This window comes from Panthera uncia, chromosome B4, assembly GCF_023721935.1.
Source record: "Panthera uncia isolate 11264 chromosome B4, Puncia_PCG_1.0, whole genome shotgun sequence".
NCBI lineage: Eukaryota > Metazoa > Chordata > Mammalia > Carnivora > Felidae > Panthera > Panthera uncia.
The window spans coordinates 66,073,144-66,089,627 of record NC_064809.1 but is presented as its reverse complement, the minus strand read 5'-3'; the positions used below and the strand labels follow the sequence as shown (position 1 = coordinate 66,089,627).

At 34.9% G+C, this 16,484-nt stretch overlaps 1 protein-coding gene across 2 annotated transcripts in view; it reads right to left on the bottom strand.

The window, feature by feature from the left end:
• Nucleotides 1-16,484, bottom strand: part of LRRK2 (leucine rich repeat kinase 2) — a 136,234-nt gene that overhangs the window by 39,912 nt on the left and 79,838 nt on the right. For both annotated transcript variants that reach the window (XM_049625291.1, XM_049625292.1), the window contains 8 exons: nt 16,101-16,319; nt 12,834-13,035; nt 11,706-11,794; nt 6,531-6,718; nt 5,529-5,683; nt 4,798-4,944; nt 4,467-4,658; nt 2,944-3,090 (listed from right to left, as the gene is read on the bottom strand). In XM_049625291.1, coding sequence (XP_049481248.1) covers nt 2,944-3,090; nt 4,467-4,658; nt 4,798-4,944; nt 5,529-5,683; nt 6,531-6,718; nt 11,706-11,794; nt 12,834-13,035; nt 16,101-16,319 — 1,339 coding nt within the window. The remainder of the gene's footprint in view (nt 1-2,943; nt 3,091-4,466; nt 4,659-4,797; nt 4,945-5,528; nt 5,684-6,530; nt 6,719-11,705; nt 11,795-12,833; nt 13,036-16,100; nt 16,320-16,484) is intronic.

Sequence of the window (16,484 nt, the reverse complement as noted above, 5' to 3'; positions counted from 1 at the left end):
ACCTGTAGCTCCGAATTTCCCCTGAGGCTCTCTTCCTGCCCTACTGCTCATTCCCTAGGCTCCAGCCCAGTAGTTCTCTGGGTCTGGGCTGCAGGAGATACCTGAGGAGCTTCTAAAAATACCAATGTCTGAGTCCACCCTCAAAGATTCTGACCTAATTAATCACAGGAGTTACTGGTCATTAGGATTTTCTTTTAATTCCCTAGGTGATAGTAATGACCAACCAGCCAGGGTTGAGAACAACTGTCCTGGAAAACTGAAAGAGCCAAAATCTCCTCATCATGCTTGGTATCTTCAGGCTTCCATGCCCTTGTTATACAGTTACTTAAAGAGCTCCGCTGCTCCTTCATCTCAACTCTGTAGTGTTTATCAAGTCTATAAAGTACAATACATACTGAGATAGCAAGGCCTGAGAAATCAACCATGATCAGTTCCATGGGCTATTACTCTTCACTGACATACAGTATAGCCTTTGTACAATATTTGTGGTTCTCATACAGTGCTTTGAAATATAAGCACTTGATCGACATAAGTGAATGAACTCAGAAAAATCTACAAAGAAATAGAACCATGTTGAGACCTCTTATGTCTAAGTGGTGAAATTATGCATCTATGGGAAGCTTAGATATTTTACATTTTTAAAATATTTTGTATTTGTATTAATTGCGTATTTTAATCTCTATGATAAGTATATGTAAGCATATATTATATGTTCAGAAACAATGCACATTAAAAATATATTCATAAAACAAGTCTATTAATATACACAAATCTATTAAGAAGTGTCGTATAGGAACTGCTATGTCAGAAGGAAAATGTCAACTGAAGGCTTGAAATTCACTCCCATCCTACAAGGAAAATGGAAATGAATGACCTCTATCATATTACCCTAGCATACTACAAATAATGAATAGGGAGTCTCTGATTATAAAATGTTTTTATTTTTTTAATATTTTTTAATGTTTATTTTTGAGAGAGAGCACAAGAGCAAGCGAGGAAAGGGCAGTGAGAGAGGGACACAGAGGATCGAGGCAGAGGCTCCATGCTGTCAGCACAGAGCCCAAAGTGGGACTCAACCTCACGAACTGTGAGATCACGACCTGAGCCAAAGTGGGACGCTTAACTGAGTCACTCAGGTGCCCCATAAAATGTTTTTGGAAGGATATATCCCATTTATTTACATCAGTGATTCCCAACTAGGGTGATGTTGCTCCCCTACCCCTACCCCCTATGTTTTTCAATGTCTAGAGATATTTTTGATTGTCACACCTGGGGAGGGGGAGGTGAGGAGATACCATTAACATCTAGTAAGTAGAGGCCAAAGATGCTACTAAACATTCTACGATGCACAGGACTGCCCCCATGACAAAGAATTATTCAGTCTAAAATGGCAACAGTGCAGAGTCTGAGAAACCCTGATCTAGATTGTGAATGAACATGAAATTTATGGGTCTATGGGGCATGAGACTAGAGAATGAGGAGTACTTATATAAGCACTTTACTTGCTGTGTAATTAATGAAATACAGACCACAGGTGTTTTTGAAGGTGGTCAAAAGGTACAAACTTCCAGTTATAAGATAAAAAAATACTGGGGATGGAATGTCCAGCATGACAACATGTTGAAAGTTGTTAAGAGAGTTAGTTAATCTATGAGACCTCAACACAAATAAAAAAAATATATTTGTTTCTTTTTCTTTTATTTTGCATCTAAATGGGATGACCAATTCTAACTAAATTCATTGTGGTAGTCATTTCATGATATATGTAAAGTCAAATCATTTGCTGTATACCTTAAACTTCTACAGTGCTGTATGTCAATTATATCATTAAAACAAAAAAAAAATCCCACAGGTGCTTCAAAACGAACTTTGTGAGCATTTCTACATATGCTGTGCAAAGGGTCCTATATATGAAACTCATCTTAATGCACTAATAAAAGATATTTTGGGGAGCTTTGTCTGATGGCTTGAGACTCCTTCAGAGAAAGAATATGTATGTGTGGTATTTACCTGCACCCTTTGAATCACAGGTCAAGTCTGGTGTTGGTTAAGATCTAGGATTTAGCATTGACTATTCAGCATTTGGTGTTAACCCACTACTACTAATATATTCATTTCCAGAGTTCCAAAATATTCATTCTAAAATTCTCTATGTAAAGAACAAAGGTACCAAGCAGTTTATTTACCTTTACATGTCATGTCCCAAATTTTAGACATTCTCTGTTAATAGTTTTAATGTATTGACATATTTCAGGCATTCTCTGTGGAAATTTTATTAAAATGAAGTGTATACACAGACAACAACCAATATTCTACAAAGTAAAGCCAGAATTGTCCTCAAATAGTTTACATTAAATCAGTGCTCTTCACAGTTCCCAATGACTCTCAAGAAGGCTTAGAACTTGAGTATGTCACCAAATTAATGCTTCTGAATTTTTAATCCCAAATTGTTTTATGAATATTTTTATGAAAATTCATGCCTGTCATCCTAAGGTACAAAACTGCTACTATGAGTACCTAGAGGTGTTCTTCCTTTACTTATTCTGTCTGAGACTGAAAAATGACTGCATTACACAACTGAAAATCTCCTTATCTCCCTCCCCCATTTCTGGGACTTAAAGCAAATGCAAGGATATATTTCACAAATGTGTGCTTTTATTGTAGCCCCATTCTTATCTCAAACCTAGTCTATTAGAATGTGTGCAAATCAAATTCTTTATGTGACACGTTACTTTAAAATATATCATTCCAATTATAACATTAGTCATTATATCACTATAATGATAACATTATACATTATAACGATAACATTATATCATTCCATTATAACAAATATATGAAGACACTAAAACCTATGATAATATAATTATATTTGAATATATTCTAGATTATAAGGAAAAATTATATCCTAGTTTTTATTCTCAAACCAACAAAAACAGTTACCTAAGAGGAATTCTGGAGCTTGTTCAAATTCCAATTCATCATTATTCAACATAATATTTCTAGGCAGGTCAGCCAAAATTAAGTCAGGAGCAATTTGAGATATAGGAATGGTGAGCCTTGGTTGCTCTGGATTGACTAGAAGGTCTCCTGAGAAGTACATAAAACATTTATTACAAGCAGACTTTGAAGGATGAATGTAAATGTGTGCTTTTGACTTACAAAAAAAATCACATTTCCTACAATTTCTAATCACTCTCTTAGGTTATCTTACCAATCCTATTTTTCTCTAGAAAATCTGAGAAAGTTTTAAAGGTTTAATTAATACCTATCTATTCTCTTAACCACCTTCATGGGGGCACTTATTATATGGTTAACAAGTTGTAAGTTATTTCTATGTATCATCTATTTTATTTTTTATGCAAGTATAATTAATATAAAGTGTTATATTAGTCTCAGGCATATAATATAATGATTCAAAAATTCTTGACATTTCTCAGTGCTCATCATGATAAGTGTACTCTTAATTCCCTTTACCTATTTCACCCATCCCACAACCCACCTGCCTTCTGGGAACCACTGGTTTGTTCTCTGTATGCAAGCATCTGGGGTTTTTGTGTCTCCTTTTTTTTTCTTTGTTTGTTCATTTGTTCTATTTTTTAAGTTCCACATATGAGTGAAATCATATGGTATTTGTCTCTCTCTGTCTGACTTATTTCACTTAGCATTATACTCTCTAGGTTCATCCATGTTGTTGCAAATGGCAAGATTTCATTCTTTTTATGGCTGAGTAATATTCCTGTGTGTGTGTGTGTGTGTGTGTGTGTGTGTGTGTGTGTACACACCACATCTTCTTTACAAAAACATCTACAGATGGACACTTAGGTTGCTCAACATCACTAGTCATCAGGGAAATGCAAATCAAAACCACAATGAGTTATCACCTTACACCTGTCAGAATGACTACAATCAAAAACAAGAAATACCAAGTGTTGGCAGGGATGTGAAATTAAAGGAACCCTCAAGTGATGTTGGTAGGAATACCAATTGGTGCAGCCACTGAGGACAACAGTATGGAGGTTCCTCAAAAAGTTAAAAATAGAATTACCATGTGATTCTATTGATATTTACCCAAAGAAAATAAAAACACTGTTTTGAAAAGATATATGCACCCCCATGTTTACTGCAGCATTATCTACAATAGCCAAATTATGGAAGCATGCATCGTCTATTTTAATCCTCATTAACAATTCTATAAGGTAGGTTTTAGTATTCCCATTTCACAGATGAGATTATTTTGCTCAATGAGCCAGTATTCAAACTCTCAAACCAAAAATCTTCTGAATCTAGAACACAAAGGTCTTTTTGGTAACAAATACAATCCACCTTTCTCCACTATCTCCATAATTGAATGCAGTATCCGCTAACTCATACCTTAGAGGTAAGAATTATTTTTACATTCATTACAAAATTCCACAAATACTAAAAGGATCACTTAAAAACATGTGAAATTGTATCAACACTACCTTCTTCTGCTTTCTTCATCAAGTCATCAAGCAAGATTTTTTGATGCTCTTCACCATCATTAAAACTATATAATGCCCATTTCTTCAACAGAGTTTCTCCTTCACCACAGATATCAATTTCCAGTAATCCAGGAAACCATTCTTCCATGAGAGAATCGATGTGGTCCACAACTTGGCCCAAAAGAATACAGCCTACATAATCCAAAAAAGATCTCATTAACACCCTACCCGAACCTCATGTTGCAAAGCTAGAAAAGAGGATCTGTAAGTATAAAAAGAAAAGTTTAGATTTCTTTAGTGGTACAATTCAAAGTTGAATTAATTTCCTTACCTTTTCTACACGAAGGAACTGTAATTTTTAAGAAACTCTCTGGGTGATGGTCTAAGACTTCAGATCCTACCAGACAATAAGCTTCAGGAGACCAATTCAAGTAGATGCCTTGTCGCCAATACATTCTGTTTGGGCGAAGTGCTCGTTCTGAAAGAAGTTTAAATGGACCCAAATGAATCTATTAATCATTAACTATTCCATAAATTAAAGGGACAGAAAAATCACTGCACATACCACATTTGACTAATAGAACTATATTTGTTTGAAACAAAGTATTGGAATCATTAATGACACAAGTCCTCATCTGTAACTATTATACATGAAATTAAGTATTTTATCCTTAATTTTGCAATGAAATAAACAAAATGCCCAGTAGGTAAGCTAAGAGGGATTTCAGGTTCATGATGTTAAGTAGTTTAATATGTATATTAATAGAAGATAAAGAATCATAAGTAAATTCTTACAACTTTTAAAAGGAGGTTGTTGGCCAGGCTACAATAAAAACTTCCTGAATGTTTCATTTTAATGCAATGTAAATGCAAAAATTTCCTTTTTGACAAACCACATGAACTTATATGAGCCTATCTGTCTTTATCTTGGCTACTCTGAAGTCTTTTGAGCTTCTTTTCTGATTTTCAGTGGCCTTACAAATAAACTCTGAAAATGACATATTAATTTTAATATGCTTTCCCCCTAATTTCTCAAATATTAAGTCTTCATTAAATACATACCTCTTCCTGAAAGCATGTAAGGTGAAATTTCAAGTAATCGATTGATTAACCTTGACCAAAATCCCATTGGAAAATAAGGCATTTCATATAGTCGAATGATAATTTCAGAGTTCTCACAATGAGGGAGCTCTATCACAGGCCTGTGGTCAGACAAACTAAAAAGAAAAGGACATCAGCATTATACAGCTTCATAATACACCCAACCATGTTAACCAAAGTGCTTTACAACTTGAGAATCAATGAGTTGAAGAATAAATATTCTAGCTTATTGCACTTTTTTATAATGTTTTTTTGCTACATGTCCTTTCTTCTTCAAAAAATTCAATGGCTATTTAATCAATTCAAATGCATGCTCAGATGCGTGAAATTTTTTCAGTAATCCTCTTTAAACTAATAAATAATTACAATTAGTCATGCAGAGACAAGTTTGAAGCGATTATATAAAACTTAAAAAATGCAAGTCCTAGAAAAAAAGTATATATGTATTTTTGGAATTGGATATCATGTAGCAATCAATGCAATTTACACTTTTCAACATCACATACCTTATAACATTTCCTACTAATAACATATAAAGCAACCTTCTATAATAAAAGGTTAGAACCAAGGCCTCCACTGTGTTGCCGCTCCCACTGAAAATTCATTGCCATAAATTCTTCTGGTGAAAACTCAGTATCTTCCCAGAACCTGTCTAATATAAATCTCTCAATGCCATGTAAGAACACACATGAACACACACAGAATAATCACTATTTACCTTTAAGTAATTTAAGCAGTGATAAACCAAACTAATTATATACATAAAACAAGTTTCACTGTATCTTTAAAATGTCAAATGCAGTGTTTTCATTAAAAGTAAATGTTATACTTCAGTAGAATGTATACACCAGAAGCAAAATAAAATTAGTACATTTATCATAAACAAAAGTTATTTTGACAATTAAAATACATAACAGATGGTGAGTTTCCACAAGGTAATTGAAATTTTAAGTTTAGGTTTACCTGCTTGGAACCAGCAAATATTCTTCTCCTATTGGCAGGGCAATCTGGAATTTTTCTAGGAGTTTAAAGTACTGTGACATGTAGTTCTTTGGAAACCTCTTTTTCTTTGAAAGAAATTTTTCCACATCTCTGCGTGAAATGATTCCCTTAGGATGTTTTGGATAGCCTTCCACTTTCACTGTCAAAATCTGAAAGATTTAAACTTGTAAATAATCGCTCCAATTTATTTTCTGAAAAGTTCTGAATTTAAAGCATTTTGTATCTCTTTGCTCAGTGAAAATGATCAGAACAATTTTAACATTGTCAAGTACAACATGGGACCTCATTTCTTTACTAGAAGCCCAGTGGGACAACCATTCCTCCACAGAAAATTTATTAAATTAAGGGAGCAAATTCAGATCAGAAGTTATAGATATCCTCTGAAATCAACGAATCTTAAGCTTTCCTAGATCCAATTAACAGATCAATCCAACACCCCTCATCCTTATTATAGTCTCATCAATGATACATTCATAGGGAAATTATCTTCCAGACTGTTCTCACTACAGGTTTGCCACAGAAATGTTACTTTATGTTTATATAATAGGAAATGGTTTCTATCAATGGGAAGAGAGGCAGTACAGTACAGTTTTGTGGTCCTCAAACAAAGCAACTACAGAATTTTGCTGGACTCCACTCAGTCGGAAATAGGTCTGGGATAAAGCTTGAGAATCTGTTTAACAAGAAACTCAGATGACTCTAGTGTAGAGATCATACTTTGAGCTTTGATTATCATCATGAGTTAAAAGTATAAATTCAGAAGAACCCAGGCCATATCCAGGCTCTACTACCATCTCTGTTACCTTGAGAAAGGTATATAACTTCCTTAAGCCACAATTTAAATGAGATAATAACAGTGACTGCTTCTTAGATTGCCAGAACACTGAAATAAGATAACATACGTAAGGCATGCAAAGTGCATATGACAATTTTTAGCATATAGTATGCCCTCATATGTCAGCCATTACTATCCACATATTCCTTGATGAATGAAATGAAATCACATTTCATTTAGCCAAACTAATTTTTAAAAGAGGTTTGTGCTTAATTTCTTTGGTAGATCTGTAACGTTCAAGGGCTACTTAAATAGGAGCAAACATTATGAACATTATCATGCAGTTGGGTGAAACACTAGATTGCAAAATCCTTGGGCCCAGGGACTTGTCTCACTCATCTCTATTTCTCTATTTGATACATATAATGTTTATTGAATCAATGAATGCATGACTGACTGAACATAATGGTGTCTAATGACAATATATAATGGGTCATTAAAGAATACATTGCAGTTGGCACTTAACCGACTGAGCCACCCACGCGCCCCTGTTCTGGCATTCTTAAAGTTTCCTTGTCTCACAACTCACTCTCTATCCCTAACCATATTTTATATTTGCTTTACAGCACTCTACCATCTGACGCTGTAAGAGTTTAGTTGTTGGTTGTTTCCTTCAACTTGAATGTCAGCTTCATGAATGCAGGAAACTTGTTCCCTGCAGAACAATATCAGGAACATTGTAGTTGTCAAGTCAATATTGTTGGATGAGTAAATTCGGGTAAAATGAAGTTTGGAGCATTTTATCCTGGGGTTAGTTTTTTAGACACTGGAGTCAAACTACTTGGTTTGAAATCCTAATACTTCTTCCTGAATATGTAACTTTGGATAAATTATTTAACCTCTCTGTCCATCAATTTCTTCATCTTCAAAATGGGGACTAGTATAGTACCATTAAAATAGCTGTTCTGAGAATTACAAGAGAAAATGTTTAAATTAGCACATAACTAACCCCTTGTATGTTAGCCATTATTATATACTATTCTAATTTATTTTATTTAGACACATTGATTTTAAAATAGGTGGTTTGTGCTTGATTTTTTAGTAGATCTATGGTGTGCTGCCACTGTTTGTAGTAGATAGTTTACAAATATAGACACCAGTATCTTCTCATCTTCTACGTGCATGGTGTTCAATCCTTTGAGAAATTAAATCCATCCATTCTCCTCCTCTTGGATCTGGACGGGTTTTGTGGTTACTCTGGTCACTAGTAGCAGAACTGATATTTTACCAGTTCTGGGCCTAAACTTTGTGAGTACTGGTCATATGAGGGGCCACACAGAGGAAGACCAACATACCAAAAATGTGAGTGTGGCATTTTTAGACTTTCTAGCCTCGCTCAATGAAGGAAGCCAAGTGAATGACCCTTGCCAATGCCATGTGGAGCAGAACCACCCAGCTGAGCACAGTCAATCCACAGAAAAGTGAGAAACAATAAAGTGTTGATGTTTTACCTTAAGTTTACTTGCTTACTCAAGTTTTGGGGTATCTTGTTTCATAGCAATAAAAAACTAAAACACTGCCTTAATTTTATCACCTTTCAAAGACCTAATATTCCTTCATCCTAGTAACTTACAATGCTAACTTATGCACTTATGCAAAAAAGAGAATTTTCCAGATTCCTCACCCAAGTTTTTATCAAGATTAAATTGCCATGCAAGCTTTTTAATGTTCCAGCTGATTAACTCAATAAGTGTATTTCATATTTCTTTTATCATACATTTAAATGAATTTTGTAAACTTCTCTGTGCAGTGATGGAAATGTCTTTAATAAGTTTAGTGACCTAATAGTCTGGGTCACAGAGAGGGTAGGAGGCTCATTAGAGCTTTTGCACCATGAAATTATTTCTGCCCTTCCTTTGATGATTCACGGAGGTGAATACCCCTATTTATTTTTGTTGATGGGTATCAGATAAGTCATTCTTGTTTTCATTTGATTATTTATAGCTTTCATTCTCTTCAAGTGTTCGTGAAAATGACATTATATTTTAATATATTAGCATAAATAAAAATATAGTACTTATAAAATTATTAAAAAATTCAAGTTAATATCATACTGGCTCTTTAGATCTATCTCTCAATATAACTTTGGACTGTTCAAACTATTGACTTAATTTTCACTTAAATTATCATGTTTATAGTAAAACTATGCTGATAAGAGTTTCAACTTAATCACTCTATGAATCTTCAGGGATTTTATTGTGGTAATAGTGGAAGGCTGCTTTTGTTAGAAGATGGTGATTCTGAAACAAATTGCTTCTTTATTCTACTGAAGAAGATACGCACACCCTAATACTACCCACATCTGTACAACTTTAACTATTCCCAATTCACAGGGAAACACATCATTTTGGGGGGCAACTTTAGCCTTTCCTTGACTATATAGAGTTTAGTCATTTTCTGATATAGTGTGGCACACAGGACAATAAAATCTTCAGGGTATATTTAAAACTCCCTTTGCTATATCTGGGGCTCCTGGGTGGCCCAGTAGGTTAAGCATCCAACTTCGGCTCAGGTCATGATCTCATGGCTCGTGAGTTCCAGCCCCATGTCAGGCTCTGTGCTGACAGCTCAAAGCCTGAAGCCTGCTTCAGATTCTGTGTCTCCCTCTTTCTCTGCCCCTCCCCCGCTCATGCTCTGTCTCTCTCTCTCTCTCTTAAGAATAAATAAACATTTAAAAAATAAAAAAAAAATTTAAAAAACTCCCTTGGCACCCACCTACACATGTTTTATTTAGCCCCATACCTGACACACATTCTAAAACTACATGGATACATCTTTACAATTTTGAAAAAAAATTTTATTACCTAAAATAATATCCTTAAATTACTAAATAGGTCAAACATAAGATTAGCTAACAGTTACTTCTCGCTTACACTGAATTAGGGAAGCAATGTAGAAGATAATATTGTTATTATCCTTATTTTACAAGTGAAGAAACAAAGGCTTAAAATATTAAGAAATGTCACAGTGTTGGGATGGATACAGAAGAGATTTGAACACGGGTCATGCTGACTACAGAGCTTGTGCTCCGGACCAGTCAACGTTACCAGCTCCATTCTCATTTAGCAGATGAGTGGAAACACACTTTCCAGGGCATATGTTCAGAGGGATGAAAATCTACTTAAAAAATATCTCCCAAAATAGGTATTACTGTCACATTACAATTACCAATTGCAATACATTTCAATATGCTCTCAAGGTCCATGATATAGGATTTAGGCCAAAATGAGTTCCCTCTTCAAACTACCTGCCTTTTTTTTCTTTAGATAAAATTTAGGAACTATCATTCAAAATTATCTGAGAGAATTTAATGACTATTATGGTTTAATTAGAAGAGATGATTCTAATGTAAACAGATAGAATCATTTTAGGGTCTCAGGGAGTCACATGCAAAACTCTAAATTATGCCCACACTCAAAATAGTTGCCAGTGAATACATGTGCTGGAGACGGCCTCCCCAAGCTCTCTTCAGTTCATGATTAAGCTAGATGAGCTGTTCTCAACCAGGGTGATTCTGCACCCCCACCGATGTTTGGCGATCTCTGGACACATTTATGCTTGTCATATTGGGTCAGTACTACTGGCACCTAGAGGGTAGAGACTAAATATGCTGCTATCATCCTATAATGCACAACAAATAATTATCTGGCCCAAAATGTCAATATTGCCGACATTGAGAAACTCTGAGCTAGTACGTTCTGATTGAATGGCTTTCTGTGGCAAACCTGTAGAGATGCGTTATGCTAACTAATTAAGATAATCTCATTGGTAATTATCACTGGTAGAAGAAAAAATCTTTCCATGTGAAATATAAATGGAGAAAAAACAGCCATAACCACCACCATCCAAAGTTTTCAAAACAATAAACGTTTACAGCTTATAATCCACTCAAGAGTCAAAACTCCCCTCCATGTTGTCCAGTTAAAGGTTTTACATCCATAGACTCAATTTTCTTACGTATATTTGCCCCAAGGATTTTCACAAAGCTTCCATTCAACTGACTATATCAATAACCAAACTAAAGTGTCATAAGGATCTAGAAAAGCACTGTGGAACAGAGTGGTACAACATCTGTTCACAAGTTGGAAACAAAGACATTAAAGTGAACTCTCAGACATTTTCCCTTCTTCCATGAAGCTCTTCTTTATGCAGTCTTCCACATGAACTGCTCTACAGTAGTCTCCATTTATAGGATTTTCTACTTTAACTGAATACAAACTCTATAATGCTCAGTTCTCTGGGTGTCACTTGTTCCTCTCTTCAGTCATTGCCCTTATGCCACAAAAATACAAAATACCAACCTGTGCCATGACTTTACAAAGCCACTTGGGTTCCACAAAATATAAGTCACTTAACTGCAGCGCTGGGTCTTGAAAATGAAGAAGGACCCCTGTAGTAAAAATCAAACAGTGAAACATGGAATCTAGAAGATACAATTATCAAGGGACTTTGGAGAGAATCTAGTCCAACCTCCTCATTTTACAGATGAGGAAACCTCAGCACTGTTGGCGGAAGAGCTGAGGCTAGAACCTGAGCATCCCAGTTTCCAATCCCTAAAGTCCAAGTATTAGAAAGTATTTTTGGAACTACATAAAATGATCATATATAAACATATTTGAGATAATTGCATGCACTGTCTTTCATATATTTACAAATAATCAAAAGTTCACAAAATGTTTCGGCTTTCTAAACATATTCTACAAGCCATCTTATTTTCAAATATAGTTAAGAAACATAGGATATTGCAGAAAGCTACTAGTTTAAGAATAATGGAGGGAAAGGAACAGATTATAATCCATGTGAAGGTAATTTTTCATACAACAGACTCTAGGGATTAAAAGCAGCTTTGCAGTCACTTACCCTAGTACTACAAATTAACTCACACGTTTTTAGCAGGGTTATACTGATCAAGTACACAAACAGCACAGACGCCACTATAAGCATCTTTATCTGTGAGACCATGCTGACAATGAGTGATGCAACAGGCAAGATCTGCCATTCAATAGGTTTACTGTCTCAGGTAACCACTGATTCTCTAAGTGCCCAGTTAGACCATCCCAATAATACTTACCCTTTAGAGTATATAAATAACTTCCACACAGTAAATTCAATTGATACCATGAAAGGATATGGCTTGTGTTTGGGGTCCCAAAGCTCCTCAATAGTTAAGTCAATTTCTAGAACCCACATGTTTTAACTCCTACTCGGATACTTTTCCCACCACTGCCCTTAGATGGTTTCCTAAATGTTTTTTTCCTATGGCATGACATATGATTCAATGTCATTGCACATGATGACCTTTCAAAAGGAAAAAGTCAGTGGTCAAAGAATTCTGTTAAATTTTGAATGCAAATTCTATACAAGGTTCAGATACATTTTTACAATGACTACAGTGGAGTTTTGAAAAAATATGTAACAAACATACTAACCTGATTCATTTAGGAAGTGAACCGCATGAGGAAGCTCATTTTCATCCAACTGTAGCTGATTTTCTTTTACGAGTTGTAATAATCGTTTCCGGTCGATTACAGGAAATTCAATTGGCACATTTTTACGTTCCGATAAAATGATTTTCTCAAGTTCTACATAGCAGTCTGGAATCAGCTGCCCAACGACAGGCTGATCTCGGATCTGTGTAATTACAAATGACAAGCTGTAAAAATCCATTTTATTCATCTGCCTGAAGGTGGCTGGTAAATTCAGTGCTAATAGTTGTTCAGAAAGTGATATATTATTCAAGTGTGATGTAAAACTATTTAAGCTGTGAAGGATAAATAAAATGATACTAAAATAAGAAAAAATATAAACACAGAAGCCAATTTAGAAATAACTATCAAACAAAATAGTATGGAAATATTTATCTAACTACCCCAAAAAATCCATGATATACTCCAGGATAAATCACTAATCATAAAGAAAGGATTTTTTATTTTCTAAGACATTAAACATATATGCAATAGATATGCTACCATAATAAGTCAGGAAGTATTACAAGAGCTTTGGGGTCTTATTTATTAGATGAAAATATCCATGCCCCAAAGTAAAACATTAAATTTTGTGCTTGTTATTTGCAAAATGTACCTGATATGTGTATATTCCATGTCTCCCCAGGAGGAGACACGAAATCTCCTCACCCAAGAAATACTTTTTCATGGACTTTTAAATTTAGGAAAATAATAAACCATCTACACGCCAACAATTTTGACATGAGAGGATGATTTTTGGTCTGTTACATTTACAATACAATCATTGTCTACTTACTTACATATACAAAATAACAACTTTTAAAGAATAGCTTTAAGATGATAGTTTCTATGATAAAACATCTTTTCCAATTTTTTCTTTTTTCCAGGAAAATCTAATTTTAAATAGAAATGCCACTGAAACAACAGTAACTAAAATGCCTCTGAAAACCACCAGGTGGCAAACTCTCCCCATTTCTCAACCCATGTATATATTCTTCTATATTCTTTTTACCTGAGAATTTCTACTTAATTTCTTAAACTTATTATAAACAGAAATTGGGTTTTATCACACACACATGCAAATTTAACTTGCTCTTTTTCTACTCCTAACTAGAACTTTAAGGAGCTTTATTTAAAAGCTTTTTATTTAAAAGTTTTATTAAAACATTGAAAGAGGCAATGTTGGCAATGAACTCTGTTTTGTCCTACTTCTCCTTTTAGCTTGATTATGAGGTCCCCAACAGCCAATAAAAAAATTTATTTTAGAGTCTGCAAAGGCACGTGTTAATAAGGGCAAGACAGGGAAAGATTAGAGAAGAGCCAAGAGAGAAGGAGAAAATGAAAAACAAGTGAGAGGGCAAAAAGTGATCTCCAATAAATTCAAAGCTGCTATTTGAATACAATTGAAGCATCTCAAGGAGGAAAGAATATTCTAGTTCTGGCAGGCTAATTGATTCTGGGTGATCCTGAAAAAGCCAGAATTCTACAAAGCAATCAAATGGATTTTCAAACCAAAATGCCAGAATGGTGCAGCCATTAACAATATACACCCATAGCAATATATGGCCATTTCTCAAAGCATTTCTTTTACCTCCTTGTATCAGCCTCAGTGATCAGTCATAAGCTCAGGAGGAAAACAGGTCCTGTTGATGGACAGTGATAAATTGCTTTACACTAAAGCAGTACTAGTCCAGCCAGCTGAACCAACCAGTTTATCCATACTTCAACTAAACTATCCATACTTTATCTATTTGTTGCAACTAAATTCAGGCTTTTTCAAAACAAACTTATTCTTGAAGAAGTCTTTTTAAAAATATGATATATGGTCCAATATAAATGATGAAAATAGGAACTATTAAAACATAGTAAGTAAAAACAAAGTTCTGTATGTATAGGTACAGTCTCAGAAGGAAACCGCCTGCATAAAGAGAGTATTTAATTGGATGTCTGAATTTTGTGTATTCGTTTCTTACAAGTCACAATACTTTCTAATCCTATGTCCAATTAGAGAGTAGGAAAATTTGCAAATAAATAATGTATCATTCTTCTTACATAAGATGCCACTACTGACCCACCATTGGTAAAACCTTTTAGTGATGGTGACAAATGTGTTGAAAGATATAAACATGCAAATTCTCCCCCTGGGCATCACAAGGACCAACACATTTATAAATGGCTCATTAGGTTTTAGATAGGAGCATAATCTGTGAAAATGGAACAGAACTAAGCTAACTGGCCAACACATTATAACCAGGGTGACTGTGTAATTTATCATCCAAATTGGAATGCTTTTGAGAATGTAGTAGGACACTATTAATTATGCTGGGAATGCCCAGGATACACAGGACCCTAGTTATAAGCCATGGCCTTGATCATTAGTGCTAATGAACGACACCACCAGGGACTAACAATGAAATTCACCATTGTGTTTGTCACATTGAACTATCTGAGGAATTTTCAGTGCATTTTATACCATAGTATCTGCAGAACTCAAGAAAGATTTCTTTTTCCTGCAAGTATTAAAAATAACGTTTCTCCTGGATAACCAACTTATTTGTGCTTTATGAACCCTATGAATTACATTTGGCTTACCAGAACTTTGGAAATCAAAACATAATTTCTAAAATGGAAAACCCAGTTTATATGTACTAAAAATTGTTTAGGCATTGTTGAAAATCAAATTCATGACCTCGGCAACCACATCAAAGAGCCATCTCACAATACTGAGGGGGAATAAAAAGGTGGAATGGGTATCGTCACAGTGACAAGAGACAAAAGGAACAGCACATAGATCAAAATGCACCTAGAACAGGAACTCTGAAAGAAAAGAGCAAGTGAAACAACAAAGAACAACAGAGGGAAGATGATCCCCAGATCCCAATATTCATGTGTATTCTTTGAATCACCGCGACAAAAAGTGAGAAAAAGGGCATCAGAAACGTTCTCAGATTCTCTCAGAAATATTCTCTCAGTCTCCCAGACATTCTTAGTGTTTGTCCTTCAGGATCCTCTAATGATGTTTATTCTCATTTCTGTGCATTTGAAATGAGACATGGCATAAGTAATTTTAAAACTGAAAGCACTTTAATAATGCTAACAACTATGAAAAAACCACAATTTTAAGATAGTTGTTCTTTCTCAAGACTTCTGACATTTCTAAGCAGTTGTGTAGCATGAGAGTTAATAAATTATATTTACCCACCAGCCCACAATAGGCATTAACCACGTTACCTTGAAATTAAGACTCTCATTTATGATGGTTTTCCGAAGCTTTGCCAAAGCATCAGATTCCTCTGTGGCATTCACAAAGTGGTAATCTCTTATTGCAGGAAACCCTCGCTTGTTCAGCAGTTCCTTGGTGATTTTACTTATGCAGGCTTTGCGCTGCTTTTCATCGGAAACATCCAAATGTGTGCCAACAAGAATCACAGGGGAAGAAGAAGCACGGGCCTACAGGAAATGATACAAAATACTCTTGTGTTTGTTTTAAAATCAAGACTGCTTACAGTTCTATTCACATTCAGTTTTTATGAAATTCAGTTGAAAGGAAATGAAAAACTCAAACACGTCAAGAAGAAGAAAATGTCAACTGTCTTTCCTTCCTTAAACCTAGGG